The sequence below is a fragment of the Pongo abelii genome, chromosome 2 (assembly GCF_028885655.2).
Source record: "Pongo abelii isolate AG06213 chromosome 2, NHGRI_mPonAbe1-v2.0_pri, whole genome shotgun sequence".
In the NCBI taxonomy this organism is placed as follows: Eukaryota; Metazoa; Chordata; class Mammalia; order Primates; family Hominidae; genus Pongo; species Pongo abelii.
In genome coordinates this window covers 101,937,092-101,954,459 of record NC_085928.1, presented here as the reverse complement: position 1 = coordinate 101,954,459, position 17,368 = coordinate 101,937,092, and the positions used below count along the sequence as shown (strand labels likewise).

Below are 17,368 nucleotides of genomic sequence, written 5' to 3'. Positions count from 1 at the left end.
GGGTCGGGGAAGGGGCGGGGGCGGTGAGCGGAAGGGGCGGGGGAGGGTCAGGGAAGGGGCGGGGGAGGCGAGCGGAAGGGGTGGGGGCGGGTGTTGGGCGCTGAGGCACGAGAGGAGGGGACGGGCGGGGCGCGCGGCCGTTAGCGCGCGGCCGTTAGCGGTCGCTTTCTACCAACGGTAGGCGTCGCCGCGATTCCCAAGGGTCATAGTCCGCGTGACCGGCCCCCGTTTGCGCGCTCGCAGTCTTCGCCGGCGCAGTCACCGCGCAGGGCGGCCGCCCGGAGGTAGCTATCACGGCCTGTGTCAACGACGTGTGTCAACGACGGCGCCCTCAGAGACAGCTGGGAGGGTGGCTCTGGCCAAGAGCGGCGGCCGGTGAGCTACCGCGAGGAGGAGCGGCGGAGGCGACCTCGGCCCGGCCCTGCACTGGCCGCCCGGCAGGCGCGACATGAGCCTGGTCTGGCATCCGCGGGATGCTCCTTGAGCCCCTTCTCCGGCTGTTAACCTCCGGGGAACGGTTGTGACCACACCGACACGTATTTTACAAATAAATCATTCTTGCGGCGGCGGGTCGAACACGTTTATTTATTTTTGATTTTCTCAACAAGCATTTACCCAGCACCTGTCCAGTGAAACAACTTGATAAGCGTTTCGAGGAGCGTCCGCCGGGTTAGGAGGCCACTGCCTGGCAGCTCGTGGAAGCCTCATTTGCAACGCCCCACCTCAGATGTTTTGAAGATCGTGACGTCTTGTAACTAGCATTGTGTGCACAGAATCCTACTCAAGGAACGTCTTGGCCCAGCGATGCAAAGAACTGAAATTTCAAGGTTTTATGTCTATTGCTGGATGGTCGGGGTAGCCCCAGTAACTGGGAACTGCTCCGCAGTCCGCTCACGTGGACCCCTGTGGGAATAGCAAGGTCAGGACATGCCCTTCTCTCTCCTCTTCCAGCCTGTCCAGTGTTTTCTTTAAGGAAGAAGCTATCAGATGTCATTGCTTCTGCAACTCTTGGGTTAGAGGAGGAGACAGAACAAGCACAAAGAAGGGGAGGGCAGGGTGGCTTTGGTGTCTTGAACAGTAATTTCCTCAGTCGTCCTTATTCATGCAGAATAGTTTAAAATCCCTGAAGATATTCCCGATCTCCAGCCTTGATCGGAGGCCATGGATACTGGAGTGTCTCTGGAGTGACCTGATTCACCCAGCGCTCCTTCTAAGAAATGCTGTCCTTTTCCTTTCCCCTGACTAGACAGTCCTTGCTTCACAGCGGTGGATTTTCTTTCGTTCCCGTTCACTTTCAGGGATCTCCCCGTTAACCAGTGAAACTGTACATTTGTTTTACAGTTTGTTTACTAATGAAAACAGGTAACAGCCGGAGTTGGCTGACATTGGAAATAGGAGACAAGGTACCTTCTGCACTTTTTGGCTATTGTACTCGGCTCAGACGGAGACAAAGGTTGGGTGCAGACCATATCTCAGTGGCCACCTGAGCCTAGGTGAAAAGAATTGATAGGAGAGGCCAGGCCTGGTGGCTCACGCCTGTAATCCCAGCACTTTGGGAGGCTGAGGCGGGAGGATCGCTGGAGCCCAGGAGTTGAAGACCAGCCTGGGCAACATGGCAAAACCCCGTCTCTACAAAAAATTAGCTGGTGCGGTGGCATGGCACCTGTGGTCCCAGCTACCTGGGAGGATGAGTCAGGGAGATCATCTGAGCCTAGGAAAGTGGCACTTTCATGCACTCACTCATCCACTGCACTCCAGCCTGGGCAACAATGAGAGACCCTGTCTCAAAAAAAAAAAAAAAAAAAAAAAGTGATAGAGCCTAGTGGGTGTTTGTCAGTGTTACCTCTTGTCTCTCACTAGAGGGAGTTCTTGCTTTTAGGCAGCCCAAATCTCACAGGCTCCTTTGCCTAGGAAAAAGCTACCTTATCTAGCTTTCACTGGGTAGAATTAAGGCACCCATACTTAGGTGCAAAAGGAGCCTTTTTTTTCCTGAGGGCTACTTCACGTATTTTTTTGTAGGCACAAAGAAACAACCATTTAGCTAGGTCAAGTAATGGTTCTAAGTTCTTTTGCTACTGTATGATAGCAGTATAACATGAGAGTTAGTGTTGGCCTCTGGATCCAGGCTACTTGAGTTCAGATCCCATCTATATCACTTACTAACTCTTACCTTGGGCAGGATACTTAAACCTCTCTGTGCCTCAGTCCCCTTATCTTGAAAATGGGGATAATAATGGTACCTACTGCATGGCGTGTTTGTGAGTTAACACATGTCAAGTACCTAGAACAGTCCCTTTTATTCCATCTCATGGGTTGGGAGGTGAAGTGCACCATTGCCTTGATCCTGGGGAACTTGATAACCAAATATAGAATTAAATTGCTTACCAAACCCCATTTATATTTATAGCTGGAAGAGCCTGTATTGTCCTCACAATAGTATAGAAGAATTCAAGAGAGGAGAGAGAGACAGCACCGAATGAAGACTGTAAAAGAAAAGAAGGGACGCCAAAGATTGAGGTAGAAGTAGTTGACATAGGGAATTTGGGAGAAATTGTCCAATGGCCTGTGGTATAGGCTGCACTTTTTGCCCCCTTTGTCGTAGTCTTGGGGGTTGAGGTTGGACAGTGTGGAAGCACACACGGAGCTGGGAGCTGTCATACCTGTCTTATCAGTGCTGTCCCTAGTAGCAAAGTGCTGACTCTGGAGCTTTACTACCTAGATTAATATCCTAGCTCTGCCACTTGCCAACAACTGTGACAGAAGGCACTTCATTTCTTTATGCCTCAGTTTCCTCATCTGGAAAATGTACATAATAATGGCATGTACTTTTTAGAGTGTTCTGTAGATTCATTGAGCTACTGTAGATTAATTGAGCCAATACATGTAAAGTGCCAAGAATAGTCCCTTGCAACGGGAAATACTTTTATCAATTTTGGTTCATTTTAGTATGCTTTGTAAAGGTGGTACCACCTGAGATTCAGAGTAGCTGGCAGAAAAAACAGTAAAAAAGTAAAAGAGGGTTTGCTCTTACATTCATTGAGTCAACATAGGCAGTACAGGCCACTGGGGAGAGAAAGATGCTTACAGTCCGGTTCCTGCCCTCAAATAACTCAGTATGTTTTGCACTTAAAAAAATATATGAAATATGGCCAGGTGCGGTGGCTTATGCCTGTAATATCAGCACTTTGGGAGGCCAAGGCGGGTGGATCACCTAAGGTCAGGAGTTCGAGACCAGGCTGGCCAACATGGTGAAACCCCATCTCTACTAAAAATATAGAAGTTAGCTGGGCGTGGTGATGGGCACCTATAATCCCAGCTCCTTCGGAGGCTGAGGCAGGAGAATTGCTTGAACCCAGGAGGCGGAGGTTGCACTAAGCTGAGATCGCGCCACTGCACTCCAGCCTGGGCAACAGAGCAAGACTCTCTCAAAAACATATATATATGAAATATGAAAAGAAGCTGATGTCTTAGGCTTTAGATATGTTGGTCCTTCATCAGACCCATGAATGGCATTTTAAGAGAAATGTTAAAAAGGTTATCAACAAGATCCTCAAAGAACACCTCATGCTTCTTATTTCTCTTGTATAGAAAATCTGCCAAGACTAGGAGGGTAACCCAGAGGAAACCGTCTTCAGGGCCTGGTAAGAAAGACTGGAGCTTGTGTTCACCCACTGCCTCCAGCCCTCAGCAAAGAAGGCCACCTGTGTGGGGCAGTATACTTGCTTCTTCTCTCTCTCCCAGCCCTACTTCCTTCCTAGATTCTCTAAGATCTTGAGGACTCAGGAACTGCCATTTTAAATTACCATGTCTGAAGTTCAAGAAACAAGTTATTAAAGTCACTTTAGAACAAAACCAAACCAAAAAAAAAGTGAAGTGAGCAGTTGTGGCCAACTTGTTCATTGTAACCAGAATTATGTGACAGCCTAATTGATACCAAATAAGACCTCATCCCAACCTTCCTCCTTGCCAAAATGACCCTTTTCCTAGTATTCTGCTCCTTCCTGACTTAGAGGAATGGTTACATTCTCACCCTTCTCTTCCATTTTTAATGGTCAACTTGAACCAAATTCTGGGTGTCCTCTCTTCCAGTTTGCTGGCTATGCCTTCGAGAACCTGGGGATCCCGAAAAATTAGGGGAATTTCTTCAGAAAGACAATATCAGCGTGCATTATTTCTGTCTTGTGAGTATGAGGCCTCCTTTGCTTTGAATATCCTATGGCTTTTGGTGTACTGACTGTTCTCTGTTACATTCATCCTCAGATCCACAGTCTTGTTTTTTTGTTTTTCTTAATAGCTTTTTTGTTTTAAAATCTATTTTTAGGCTGGGCGCAGTGGCTCACGCCTGTAATCCCAGCACTTTGGGAGGCTGAGGCAGGAGGATCTCTTGAACCCAGGAGTTCGAGACCAGCCTGGGCAACCTTGTCTCTACAAAAAAATTAAAAAAAAAAAAACAAAAAAAAACTGGGCGTAGTGGCAAACGCCCATAGTCCCAGCAACTCCAGAGGCTGAGGCAAGAGGATCGCTTGAGCCCTGGAGGTGGAGGCTGCAGTGAGCAGTGATCACACCACCACACTCCAGCCTGGGTGATAGAGGAAGACCTTGCCTCAAAAAAAGAAAAATATATGTGTCTGGTATAAAATCCTGACAGTATAAAGTAAGTTCAGTAAAAAAAGTCTCTTCCCTAAACAATCTTCCCAATCCTTCTCCCTCTCCCCAGAAACAAATGCTGTCAAAGTTGTAACATCCTTCCAATTGCTTTTTCCCAGTATTTTTTTATTAGGTATAACTTCCATACTGTAAAAATCACCAATTTTTTTCTTTTTTTGAGAACGGAGTCTCACTCTCTCACCCAGGCTGGAGTGCAGTGGCGTGATCCCGGCTCACTGCAACCTCTGCCTCCTGGGTTCAGGTGATTCTCCTGCCTCAGCCTCCCAAGTAGCTGGGATGACAGGCACCTACCACCATGCCTGGCTAATTTTGTATTTTTAGTAGAGATGTGTTTCACCATGTTAGCCAGGCTGGTCTTGAACAAAATTCACTAATTTTAAGGGTCCAGTTTGATAAGTTTTGATAAATGTATGTCCGCATGTAACCACCACCCCAATAAAAATAAGTAACATTTTCATCACCTGAGAAAGTTCCCTCCTGCCTCCTTTTCCAGTCAATCCCACTAGACATAATCACTGTTCTGATCTATGGATTATTTTTGGCTATTCTTTTACTTCATATAAGTGAAATCATATAGTTTATAATCTTTTGTATCTGGCTTTTTTCTCCCAACAGTGTTTTGGAGATTCATCCATGTTGTTGCATGCATTCGTAGCTTGTGCCTTTTTATTACTTGGTAGTATTCGGTTGCATGAATAAGTTACTATTTGCTTATCTGTTCACCTGTTGATGAACATCTGAATTGTTTCCAATTGAGGACTATTATGAATAAAGCTACTATAAGCATTCATATACAAGTCTTTTTGTGAACATGTGCTTTCACTTCTCTTGTGCAAATGCCTAGAAGAGGAATTACTAGTTGTATGCTAATTAGATATTTAACTATATGTGAGGTTGCCACATCACTGTCCAAAGCGGTTGTACCAGCTTACACTCCTACCAGCAATTTATAAGAATTCCAGTTGCACAGTATTCTTGCCAAAACTTCGTTTTGTCAGTGTTTTTAATTTTAGCCATTCTACTGGGTGTGTATTGGTATTTCATTGTGGTTTTAATTTCCATTTTTCTGATGACTAAAGCTTCTTTTCATGTGCTTATTGGCCATTCACATATTTTCTTTTGTTTTTTTTTTTTTTTTTTTTGAGATGGAGTCTTGCTCTGTCGCCCAGGCTAGAGTGCAGTGGTGCGATCTTGGCTCACTGCAGCCTCCACCTCCCGGGTTGGAGCAATTCTCCTGCATCAGCCTCCCAAGTAGCTGGGACTACAGGTGCCTGCCACCACGCCTGGCTAATTTTTGTATTTTTAGTAGAGACAGGGTTTCACTGTGTTAGCCAGGATGTCTCGATCTCTTGACCTCGTGATCTGCCCACCTCGGCCTCCCAAAGTGCTGGGATTACAGGCATGAGCCACCGCGCCTGGCCTGGCCCACATATTTTCATTTGTTAAGTATCTGTACAAATATTTTTACCCATTTAAAAACACTGAGTGGTGGTCGGGCGCAGTGGCTCACGCCTGTAATCCCAGCACTTTGGTAGGCCGAGGCAAGCAGATCAGGAGGTCAGGAGATGGAGACCATCCTGGCTAACACGGTGAAACCCTGTGTCTACTAAAAATACAAAAAATTAGCCGGGCGTGGTGGCGGGCACCTGTAGTCCCAGCTACTCGGGAGGCTGAGGCAGGAGAATGGCTGAACCCAGGAAGTGGAGCTTGCAGTGGAGCCGAGATCACGCCACTGCACTCCAGCCTGGGTGACAGTGCGAGACTCCGTCTCAAAAAAAAAAAACATTTAGTGGTTTTATTATTGAGTTGCAGGAATTGCTTATATATTTCGGATACAAATTCTTTTTCAAATATATGTATTGAGACTATTTTCTTCCTAGTCTTTGGCTTGCCTTTTCATTTTCTTAATGGTGTCTTTCAAAGAACAAGTTTGTAATTGTAATGGAGCCCAGTTTATCCATTTTTTCTTTTATGGTCAGTGCTTTTTGTGTGTTGCAAGAAATCTTTGCCTACCCATAGAATTGCCTTGGTGCCTTTGTCAAAATCAATTGACCCTATATCTGTGGATCTGGATAATCTATTTATGTCATTGATCTATGTATCTATTCTTACACAAGTCCCCACTGTCTTGATTATTGTGGCTTTATAGTGTCTTGAAATTCAGTATTGTTAAGTTCTACAATCTTTTCCAAGATTGTTTTGACTATCAGGTCCTTTCTTTATAAAGTTTATATTAAGCTTGTCAATTTTTCTTTTAAAAAAAGTCTACTGGGATTGTGATTGGGATTGCATTGAATTTATAGGTCAATTTGGGAAGAATTGACAAATAATACTGAACCTTCCAATCCATGGACATGGTATATTTCTCCCTTATTTGGGTCTTTTAAAATATATCTCAGCAATGTTTTGTAGTTTTAGTGACGAAGTCTTGTACATCTTTTGTTAAATGTATTCCTAAATATTCTGTGGTTATGCTATTGTAAATAGTATTTTTATTTCATTTTTAAGTTTATTGCTGGTATATAGAAATGCATTTTATTTTTGTATATTGATTTGTATCCTGTAATCTTGTTAAATTGAGTTTGATTAGTTGTTTTTTTATTTTGTTGTAAATGCCTTGTGTACACAGGATTCCCTATGCACATAACCATGTCATGTGTGAATAAAGACAGTTCTACTTCTTTCTCTCAATCTTTGCCTTTTATTTCTTCTTGCCTTGGTGTATTGGCTAGGACCTTTAACCTAACATTGAATAGAAGTGGTGTGAGTTGTTATCCTTGTCTTGTTCCCAACATCAGGGGACAGCATCTAGTTTTTCACTATTAAAGTACGTTAGCTGTAGGTTTTCTTCGTAGATGTTTTTATCAGGTTGAAGATCCCTTTTATTCATATATAGTTTGCCCAGAGTATCATGAATAGGTGTTGAATTTTGTCACTTTTCCTGTATTTATTATCTTGATTTTTCTCTTTAATTTTGTTAATGTAGTTTGTTACATCAACTAAATGCTCTAATGTTAAACTAGTCTTGCATTCTTGGTATAAACTCTACTTGGTCATGATGTATTGTCCTTTTTATATGGTGCTGGATTCTATTTGCATCTGTTTTGTTCGATTTTTATATCTGTGCTCATGAGAAAGATTGGTCTGTGATTTTCCTTTCTTGTAAGTCCTATCAGGTGTCAGGGCTTAGTTATAATTTTGATGCATTTACAAGCATATACATTTTTTACATAAAAATTAAACATTATACAGAGTGCTTTGTATCTTGGCTTTTTTCCATCATATGTATTTTGGAGATCTTTCTGTATAGAACATATAGATTTAGTTTTTTCTTTTTAGTAGCTAATTTATTGAATCAATACATGCTTATTGCAGAAAACATGAATAATACTTAAAAATATAAAGAAAACAAATCACTCATCCCAAAGCCCTGAGATAATTAGTTTTAAAATATATGTTTCAGAAGTCCAATTCCTTCCCCCATAATACAGAATGACAACAATCAAGAGATATTAAAACCCTGTTTTTCTTCCTGTATTACTCTGAGAAGAGTATTTACTCTGTGCTAAGAGATGATACAGCAGGAAGGGTAAGAGTGGGGATTCCATGGGCCTGGGTGTGAATAGCCAGCTCTGCTCCTCCTCGTCCTATAACCCTGGCGGGCAGTGTCACTTGCCACACTGCACCTCAGTGGCCTCCTCTGTAAGATAAGCGTCATAATAGCATCTGCCATTACAGGAATTTTTTTTTTTTTTTTTGAGACGGAGTCGCTCTGTCGCCCAGGCTGGAGTGCAGTGGTGCGATCCCGGCTCACTGCAAGCTCTGCCTCCTGGGTTCGTGCTATTCTCCTGCCTCAGCCTCCTGAGTAGCTGGAACTACAGGTGCCCGCCACCATGCCCGGCTAATTTTTTGTATTTTTTTAGTAGAGATGGGGTTTCACCGTGTTAGCCAGGATGGTCTCAATCTCCTGAGCTTGTGATCCGCCTGCCTTGGCCTCCCAAAGTGCTGGGATTACAGGCGTGAGCCACTTTTTTTTTTTTTGAGATGGAGTCCTGCTCTGTCACCCAGGCTAGAGTGCAGTGGTGTGATCTCGGCTCACTGCAACCTCTGCCTCCTGGGTTCAAGCGATTCTCCTGCCTCAGCCTCCCGAGTAGCTGGGATTACGGGTGCGCACCACCACGCCCTAGTTTTTGTATTTTTAGTAGAGACAGGGTTTCACCATGTTGGCCAGGCTGGTCTTGAACTCCTGACCTCAGATGGTCTACCCGCCTCGGCTTCCCAAAGTGCTAGGATTACAGGTGTGAGCCACCGTGCCTGGCCAAGGATTGTAAGCATAAAATGAATAAATACAAAGGAAATGTTTCCCCCAAAGTCCCAGCACACAATAGCAGCCCTCAGTAAATGAGAGGCAGCCTAGAGCAAAAGTAAGAGTCCAGGTTCCAGAGTTCTGTGGCCTTGAGCAGGTCGCATCATCTCTCCTATAAAATGAGGACAATAATAATACCTACCTCCTAGGGCTGTTGGGAGGACTCAATGAGTTAATATTTGAAACCACTTAGAGTACTCAACACATGGTTGGTGCCATGTAAGCCTTCATTAAATAAATTACCCTGTCAATGCATATATATTCCACCTAGCTCTGTTCTTTTTTTTTTCTTTCTTTTTTTTTTTTTTTTTTTTTTTGAGAGAGAGTCTTGTTCTGTGGCCCAGGCTGGAGTGCAGTGGCACGATCTCGGCTCACTGCAAGCTCCACCCTCTCGGGTTCACGCCATTCTCTTGCCTCAGCCTCCTGAGTAGCTGGGACTACAGGTGCGTGCCACCATGCCCGGCTAATTTTTTTGTATTTTTAGTAGAGACGGGGTTTCACCGTGTTAGCCAGGATGGTCTCCATCTCCTGACCTCGTGATCCACCTGCCTTGGTCTCCCAAAGTGCTGGGATTACAGGCATGAGCCACTGTACCCGGCCCAAGGTCTATTCTTTAGCTGTCTTACCCTGTCCTTCTCCTCACCTCACTGCACTGTTTCACTGATCATCAATGTTAACAGCCTGGTTCTGCTGCCCCCCCAGATCTTATCTAGTAAGTTGCCTCAGAGGGGCCAGTCCAACAGAGGTTTCCATGGATTCCTGCCTGAAGACATCAAAAAGGAGGCAGCCCGGGCTTCTAGGAAGGTTAGAATCCCCTGAAGTGAGGACTTCCCTGGGGTAGGCCTCTTTTCATACCTCACCCATCATTCCTGTTTCTGTTCTCTTCCCTACTTCCTAGTTTAGACGTCAAAGGACTCTTGGATTTTCCAACTAGTCCTTAAGTCCCATATTCCTCTGGGGTATGGTGTCCTAAGTGAGAAGAGGGAGAAACATCTTGAGAAAATAGGAAAGAACTCAGTGCTGCTTGAAGCTCAGCTTCCAGGTGCCCCAGAGCATTCAGGACCACGGAGGACAGAGAATGGCTATTATTTCACAAAACTTCCATTTAATAGAAAGATGTGCTACACTGTGTCTGTTTGCCTTCCTTGGGGTCCTGAGCACTGTCTGGGAACTCATTTGCAGATCTGCTTTGTGTGCAAGAAAAAGGGAGCTGCTATCAACTGCCAGAAGGATCAGTGCATCAGAAACTTCCATCTGCCTTGTGGCCAAGAAAGGGGTTGCCTTTCACAATTTTTTGGAGAGTACAAGTGAGTGAGGAAGGGGAAAAGTCTGACTTCCTTTTTGCAACTTATTATTCAGCCGCTAATGAAATCAGAGTCCAGTTCTCACAAGCAGGCCTGTTTTGATTCACCAGTGAATCTGTCCCTCCGTTCAGTAATAAGAAACAGTGTCTTGACTTGCAGATTTCACAGGGGTTTCTTCTTGCTTCCTGCCCCCTCCTTAAATTACAAACAGCTGGGGTTCTTAGACAGCTGCTCAGCACTAAGTGGGGCTTTCAGGAACAAGAGGCTACGGAGACAGTCCTGGGAACTTTGCTCAGTAGGCGAGCAGCCATGAGAAGGCATGTGGCTGTTCTTCACTCTGCCTCTCCTCTTCCCCATGAGTGTGGAGGTTCACTGGGCACCAGCCTGGGTGGCCGGCTGCCCCTCCTAGAGCGGGCCATTGGGAAACTACATCGATGACAAACCAGAAACCAAATCTGTTTACCTGCCGCAGATCATTTTGTGACAAACATTGCCCAACACAGAACATCCAACATGGGAATGTGGGGGAGGAAAGCTGCATCTTATGTTGTGAAGACTTATCCCAACAGAGTGTTGAGAACATCCAGAGCCCGTGTTGTAGTCAATCCATCTACCACCGCAAGTGCATACAGGTGGGGCTTTTTCTGCCCTGGGTCCCTTCCACCATTGCCCTAGTTCTCTGCCTGGAACCAGAGCATCCTGGGAATGCTCAGGTGTGCCTCAGCTTTGGTGCTCCATGCTGGAGGCCTGTATTCAGGGCTGGTTTCAGGCAGTTAAAGGAAAGTCAGTCCAGTCTGTAGCCATTCCTGGCCTATAGGACCTCACACATGATAAGATTTAGAATAAGCAAAATCTTCGGCATTGCTAGAGCAAATGGGCTCATCCCAGAATGAGCTGAGGAGCCTCTATGTCAGCCTCACTTCCTGGGATAAAAGAAAAGGGAAACATGTATCCAGGTACCTGACCCCTACTCAGTACTGCGGAGCCCCACGGCCAGAGATGACAGCTGAGGCACTCCTGGGAATTCTCTTGAAAGTATTTTGGTCCCAGGTCTGACACCTGGATTTGCAGCCCTCACCCTAGCCCACCCAAACTCCTTTTCCTGTACCCTCAAACTCTCTTAGCAACATCCTCTTTGTAGGGGTGAGGGTGGGAGGGGAAAGAAGGTAGTCAAAGGGTTTTTACAAACACAGAGCTCTTCCCTGTTTCTCTTACAGAAATATGCCCACACATCAGCAAAGCATTTCTTCAAATGTCCACAGTGTAACAATCGAAAAGAGTTTCCTCAAGAAATGCTGAGAATGGGAATTCATATTCCAGACAGGTAGTGGGAACCCCAAAGCAGGAACTGAGCCAGGGAGTGGGTTGCCTAGATTTCTAGAGAGGAGGTGAGTGAGAGGATAGTTCAGAGAGTGAGAGCAGCAGAGGCATTAAAAAGAAGGAAGGGGAGGAGGGAGTGCTTTTTAATTATCAAAACAGAAGGGAGGGGGAAGAAGTTTGCCAGGGAATGGGGTGCTTGTTGCTAAAAAGGGCATTTGGGGAATCAGAATTCCCTGGGGGGTTGAGTTATTGGATTCCAGAGTGGAACTAAGGAACCTGCATGCACGTTCCATTCATCCTGCTTCAACCCTCTCCCACTGCCAGGCCACTTGACCAGCGTTGTTGGAAGTGTTCGGGCAGCCTACTGAACTCTTGCTGTGCTTAGCTTGGGTTCTTCCTAACTCCTCCCTGACGGACAAAAGTTTCACCAACCCGTTATGTTCTTATTCACTGTTTCTTCTCCCACTGCAGAGATGCTGCCTGGGAACTCGAGCCAGGGGCTTTCTCAGACTTATATCAGCGCTATCAGCACTGTGATGCCCCCATCTGTCTGTATGAACAAGGCAGAGACAGCTTTGAGGATGAAGGGTAGGGGAAGGCTTCTGGCTAGAAAGAGCTCTCATCAGTGCTATCTTAGAGTTAGACCTTGGCACAGTTATTAGAAGTAAGAAATTCACTCTTGTATGCAGACCTTAGGATAAACATGATTGCTGAGTCTCATTCTTGACCAGCCCCTGACTCACTTGTGTGCAAGTGAACAGGTCTCCCCTGCAAGGTCCGCTTCACCTTGTGCCCAGTGGAGAGACATTCAGAGCCAATTCCTTTCCTAATCTACCTTTCAAGGGGTTACAACTGATGGCAGGCTTCCGGGATCAGCACTCATCCTCTCTGAGCCATACATTCATCTTGGGTAAAATGCGCTGTAAAAAATGCCTGGCCCGTAGCAAACATCCAAGAATGGCAGTTGGTGTTCTGTATGTCTCCACAACCCTTCCTGGGCTCTTCCTCTAGGAGGTGGTGCCTCATTCTGTGTGCTACATGCGGATCCCACGGAACCCACAGGGACTGTTCCTCTCTTAGATCTAACAGTAAGAAATGGGAGTGTGAGGAGTGTTCACCTGCTGCAGCCACAGGTGAGGCTGGAGGGATGGGCCGGCCTCAGAGCAAGGAGGGGGCTGTAGGGTGCCTTGTGGTGCCTGGGAAAGGAGGAAGACATCCCACCAGAGGGGGATTAATAGTTGGTGCCTTTGATTTTGGAAGGAAAGTGGCTAGAGAGGAGCTTAAGGACCTGTGCCTGGGAGAAGCAGAGGCTTGAGTTTTCTTCTCCTGCCTTTCTCTCACCACAGACTACATACCTGAAAACTCAGGGGACATCCCTTGTTGCAGCAGCACCTTCCACCCTGAGGAACATTTCTGCAGAGACCACACCCTGGAAGAGAATCCGGGCCTTTCTTGGACTGATTGGCCAGAACCTTCCTTATTAGAAAAGCCAGAGTCCTCTCGTGGCAGGAGGAGCTGCTCCTGGAGGTCCAAGGGTGTCAGAATCACTAACGGCTGCAAAAAATCCAAGTAACACCTTCTGAGTAGCTGCTATCCTGCACAATAGGGTATGAAGCTGCGCTCCTCCATCGGGTTTGGGGAGGGAGCACTCTGGGACTGTGAGACAAGGAAGGAGGGCCAGCAGTGAGACTATGAGCCAAGCAAAGAGAAGTCTCAGTGGAGCATGAGGAGGGAGCAGTCCAGATGCCAACAAGGAAATGCATTTATGGCTACAAGAGTGCCTCTGCTTTCTCCTCCTCTCCTCCCACCAAGGATTCTTCCACCTTAATCTTGTTTTCATATGCCTCTTCTTACTTCACCCATGTTTGTTGTTATGCAAATAAAAGTTTTCTCTCCGTTGGTGTCTCCTTATAAATTCATTCTGAAATTTGTCTGGGTAGTAAAGATTCTACGGGGTAGAGTACGAAAGTAAGAAAGCTCACCCTCCTAATCCATAAAATTTAGGGAATTAATGTAGAACTTTTAGCTTAGAATATAGACATGTTTCTTTGGAGCTAAAGAAACCTGTTTATATGGAAATTGGCATTACAGAGGCAGAGAATCTTCATCAATCATTGTGCAAATAATAAGTACACAGGTTCTCATTAAGGAGGTGAGCCAGCATAGCAGTCCACACTGGATGGAGAATAGGCCCAAGGCTTGGGGCCCTGGACTCAAACAGGTCAAGGACTGCCATGCTTATACATGGGGCATAAGGGACTCCATTCTCTCCAGACTGGTGTGGGCTTCAGCACACCTCCACAGCATGAGTGAGCCCAGTCAAACCCTCACTGCCTGGTGATTCAAGCATTTCCGTCCAGAGTTTAAATATGAATTTGCATGCCAGGACATTCAAATTAGGCAAGGTGGCCTGGCTCAGTGGCTCATACCTGTAATCCCAGCACTTTGGGAGGCCAAGGCAGACAGTTCACTTGAGGTCAGGAGTTCGAGACCAGCCTAGCCAACATGGTGAAACCCCATCTCTACTGAAAATACAAAAATTTGCTGGGCATGGTGGCAGGCGCCTGTAACCCCAGCTACTCGGGAGGCTGAGGCAGGAGAATTGCTTGAATCGGGGAGGCGGAGGTTGCAGTGAGCCGAGATTGTGCCACTGCCCTCCAGCCTGGGCGACAGAGCAAGACTCTGTCTCAAACAAACAAAAAGCAGGCAAGACAACTAGGATGGGAATCTGGCAGAAGGCCTAGGGAGAAATTGAACAAAGCCTATCTTACATTTTTATGTTTTTAATGATTTCATGGGATTTGGTTAGTGGGGAGAAATCAGAACCATTGCCAGATAGTTCTCAACATCTTGCCACTGAATCATCGCCACTAAAGACGAAAGACAATGTTCTCATTCCAAACATTGCAGACCCTGAAGATTTATATCCAAGGTGTGTATGCAATGAGTGCCTTTGGATTTGAGCAAATTCGCTTGAAATCAAATGGAGGCTATCTGTGTCTTTTTGTTATTATCAAAGTATACAGGCAAAGTAACATAGACTTAAAAGTCTAATAGTACTAAAAGGATTATAATGAAAAACAGTTTGACTTACCCTTCCCTACTTCCATTCCTACTCTCTAAAGGCAACTACTTCCCATTTTTTAAAGCTGTTTCTTAATTTATTAATCTTAGACAGTATTGACTTTCTATTACATTACAGAAAGATTTAGCACCTTTAGAATCTTCCCATTTTTGGCTGGGCACGGTGGCTCACGCTTGTTAATCCCAGCATTTTGGGAGGCCAAGGCGGATGAATGACTTTAGGTCAGGAGTTAAAGACCAGCCTTGCCAACATGGTGAAACCCCATCTCTACTAAAAATACAAAAATTAACTGGGCACGGTGGTGGGTGCCTATAATCCCAGATACTCGGGAGTCTGAGGCAGGAGAATCGTTTGAGTCTGGGAGGTGGAGGTTGCAGTTAGCCGAGATCGCGCCACTGCTCTCCAGCCTGGGCGACAGAGCAAGACGCTGTCTCAAAAAAAGAAAAATTAAATTAAAAAAACATAATCTTCCCGTTTTCATTCACCTCAGATAATTGTATCACAATTTTTGTTAACTTTCAATGTTTATATTATTATGATGCTAGAAATACTGTTCACCACTGAGCCAGGCAGTACACTATGATTACCTTTCCTCTTTTGTACAATGTTTTTTTCTGAAATTAATAATTGCTTCTTTTTTGGTATATACCTATTGCTAATTCTTCTGAAATGTTGCAAATGATCAACAAAATGTCTCAAAATGCAATTTTCCTCATAGACCAGGCATCAGATCACTATCAGCTGGACTTCTTTTCCTGAAGACCTGCCTCCCAGAGCCGCCTCCTCCAGGGCTGGCTGCTCCTAGAGCTCCTGCACAGCTGTCCTCCTAGGGCTCCCCACAATTATGCCCTTTTTTTTCATTTCCTTTCTCTTGGATTTAACCACTCAATGCTATCCTTGCTTATCTGGGCATCCAGGGAAATTTTGTCAGAGCTCTGCAAGTAACAGGAACATTTTTTAATTGTGAGCTTTCATATAAAACACAATATTTAACCCATTCTAAAGATTCAACTCTTGCAGTGATAATTCACAACTGAAAGACGCTCCTTAGATTAAGACTTTAGTTCTAAACCTAGAGTTTCTGTAACTTGGGTCACCAGGCATATTCTTAGGGATCTGTGGTAGTATTAATATCTTTTCTTAAGGAGTCTATTTGTATACTCAAGTGTGAGAAACACTATCTTAACTGAGAGTAATGGCCCCTAACAGTGCCCTCTCGACTTTAGCTTCAGTGGGTAGAAAGGGAGCTTGGGAGGGGGCAGTTTTTGTCACCCAGATGTCAGCTGCCCTACCTCTGTGTACAGTTGGCTTTCTGGGTACTTGCTTAGCTAACATGACAGTGCATGCATACACACACACACACACACACACACACACACACCCCTATTAACTATTTCTTACTCTTTGTATTTTTAGTCTCCACTGATGTTAATAGCCAACCCTATTTTTATAGGCTGGAAAGTCCAACTTTGAAATGTTCTATTCTTCATCTGGGCCTAATCAGTCATTCTCCACTAAATAACTTGCTTATTTCTTTTTTTTTTGAGACAGAGTCTCTATGACCTCGTGATCCGCCCACCTCACCCTCCCAAAGTGCTGAGATTACAGGTGTGAGCCACCACGCCTGGCCTCTTGTTGCTTTTTTCTTTCTTTTCTTTTCTTTTCTTTTTTTTTTTTTTTTTTGAGAGGGAGTCTCACTCTGTTGCCCAGGCAGGAATGCAGTGATGCGATTCTCCTCCTCAGCCTCCTAAGTAGCTGGGATTACAGGCACGCACCACCATGCCAGGCTAATTTTGTATTTTTAGTAGAGATGGGGTTTCACCAAGCTGGTCAGGTTGGTCTCGAACTCCTGACTGCCTCGGCCGCCCAAAGTGCTGGGATTACAAGTGTGAGCCACTGCGCCCAGCCCTTTTTTTTTTTTTTTTTTTGAGTCAGGGTCTCACTCTGTTCAGTGGCATGATCATGGCTCACTGCCCCGACCTCCCTGGGCTCAGGTAATCCTCCCACCTGAGCCTTCCAAGTAGCTAAGACTATAGGCATGCACCACCATACCTGGCTAATTTTTTAAATTTTTTTTAGAGATGAGGTTTCACCATGTTGCCAAGGCTGGTCTTGAACTCCTGGGCTCAAGGGATCTGCCCACCTTGGCCTCCTAAAGTGCTGAGATTACAAGTGTGAGCCACCACACCCAGCCAGCTTCTTTCTTAAATAAGCTTTTAATTTAGAATAGTTTTAGACTTACAGAAACATTGTAAAGATAGTATAGAGTCCCCATATATCCCAAACCTAATTTCTCCTACTATTAACACATTAGTATAGCAAATTTGTCACAATTAAAGAACGAATATTGATACATCATTATTAACTAAAGTCCAAATTTTATTGAGCTTTTCTTGTCTTTTCTGTTCCAGGATACCACATTGCATTGTGTCATATCTCCTTAGGTTCCTCTTGGCTGTGATGGAGTAGCAGACTTCCCTTGATTCTGAAGACCTTGACCCTTCTGAGGAGTACTGGTCAAGTATTTTGCAGAGTGTCTCTCAACTGGGATTGTTCTGATGTTTTTCTCATGATTAGACTGGGGTTATGAGTTTTGGAGGAAGACACAGGAGAAGTGCCATTTTC

At 45.1% G+C, this 17,368-nt stretch overlaps 1 protein-coding gene across 11 annotated transcripts; it reads left to right on the top strand.

Annotated features, from left to right (window-relative positions):
- Positions 1 to 64: 64 nt before the first annotated feature.
- PHF7 (PHD finger protein 7) lies at positions 65 to 13,556 on the top strand. 11 transcript variants are annotated; one of them, XM_054552137.2, is made up of 12 exons: positions 99 to 375; positions 609 to 827; positions 2,408 to 2,517; positions 3,589 to 3,641; positions 4,090 to 4,181; positions 9,737 to 9,838; positions 10,217 to 10,341; positions 10,811 to 10,970; positions 11,556 to 11,662; positions 12,130 to 12,246; positions 12,670 to 12,791; positions 13,005 to 13,556. In XM_054552137.2, the coding sequence occupies exons 3-12, from the start codon at positions 2,477 to 2,479 to the stop codon at positions 13,229 to 13,231; spliced, it is 1,146 nt and encodes a 381-aa protein (XP_054408112.2). In that variant the 5' UTR covers positions 99 to 375; positions 609 to 827; positions 2,408 to 2,476; the 3' UTR covers positions 13,232 to 13,556. The 11 variants fall into 11 exon arrangements, with proteins under 11 accessions (XP_002813702.4, XP_054408118.2, XP_009237208.4 ...); XM_054552139.2 differs by having other exon boundaries at positions 116 to 375; positions 609 to 919; XM_002813656.6 differs by having other exon boundaries at positions 65 to 827.
- Positions 13,557 to 17,368: the final 3,812 nt, after the last annotated feature.

Excerpts from the sequence above, each read along its gene's own strand:
- PHF7 (XM_002813656.6), top strand. The coding sequence starts at position 2,477 with ATGAAGACTGTAAAAGAAAAGAAGGGACGCCAAAGATTGAG. Across the intron at positions 9,839-10,216 it reads CAGCCCGGGCTTCTAGGAAG|ATCTGCTTTGTGTGCAAGAA; the intron begins GTTAGAATCCCC and ends ACTCATTTGCAG. Across the intron at positions 11,663-12,129 it reads GGAATTCATATTCCAGACAG|AGATGCTGCCTGGGAACTCG; the intron begins GTAGTGGGAACC and ends CTCCCACTGCAG.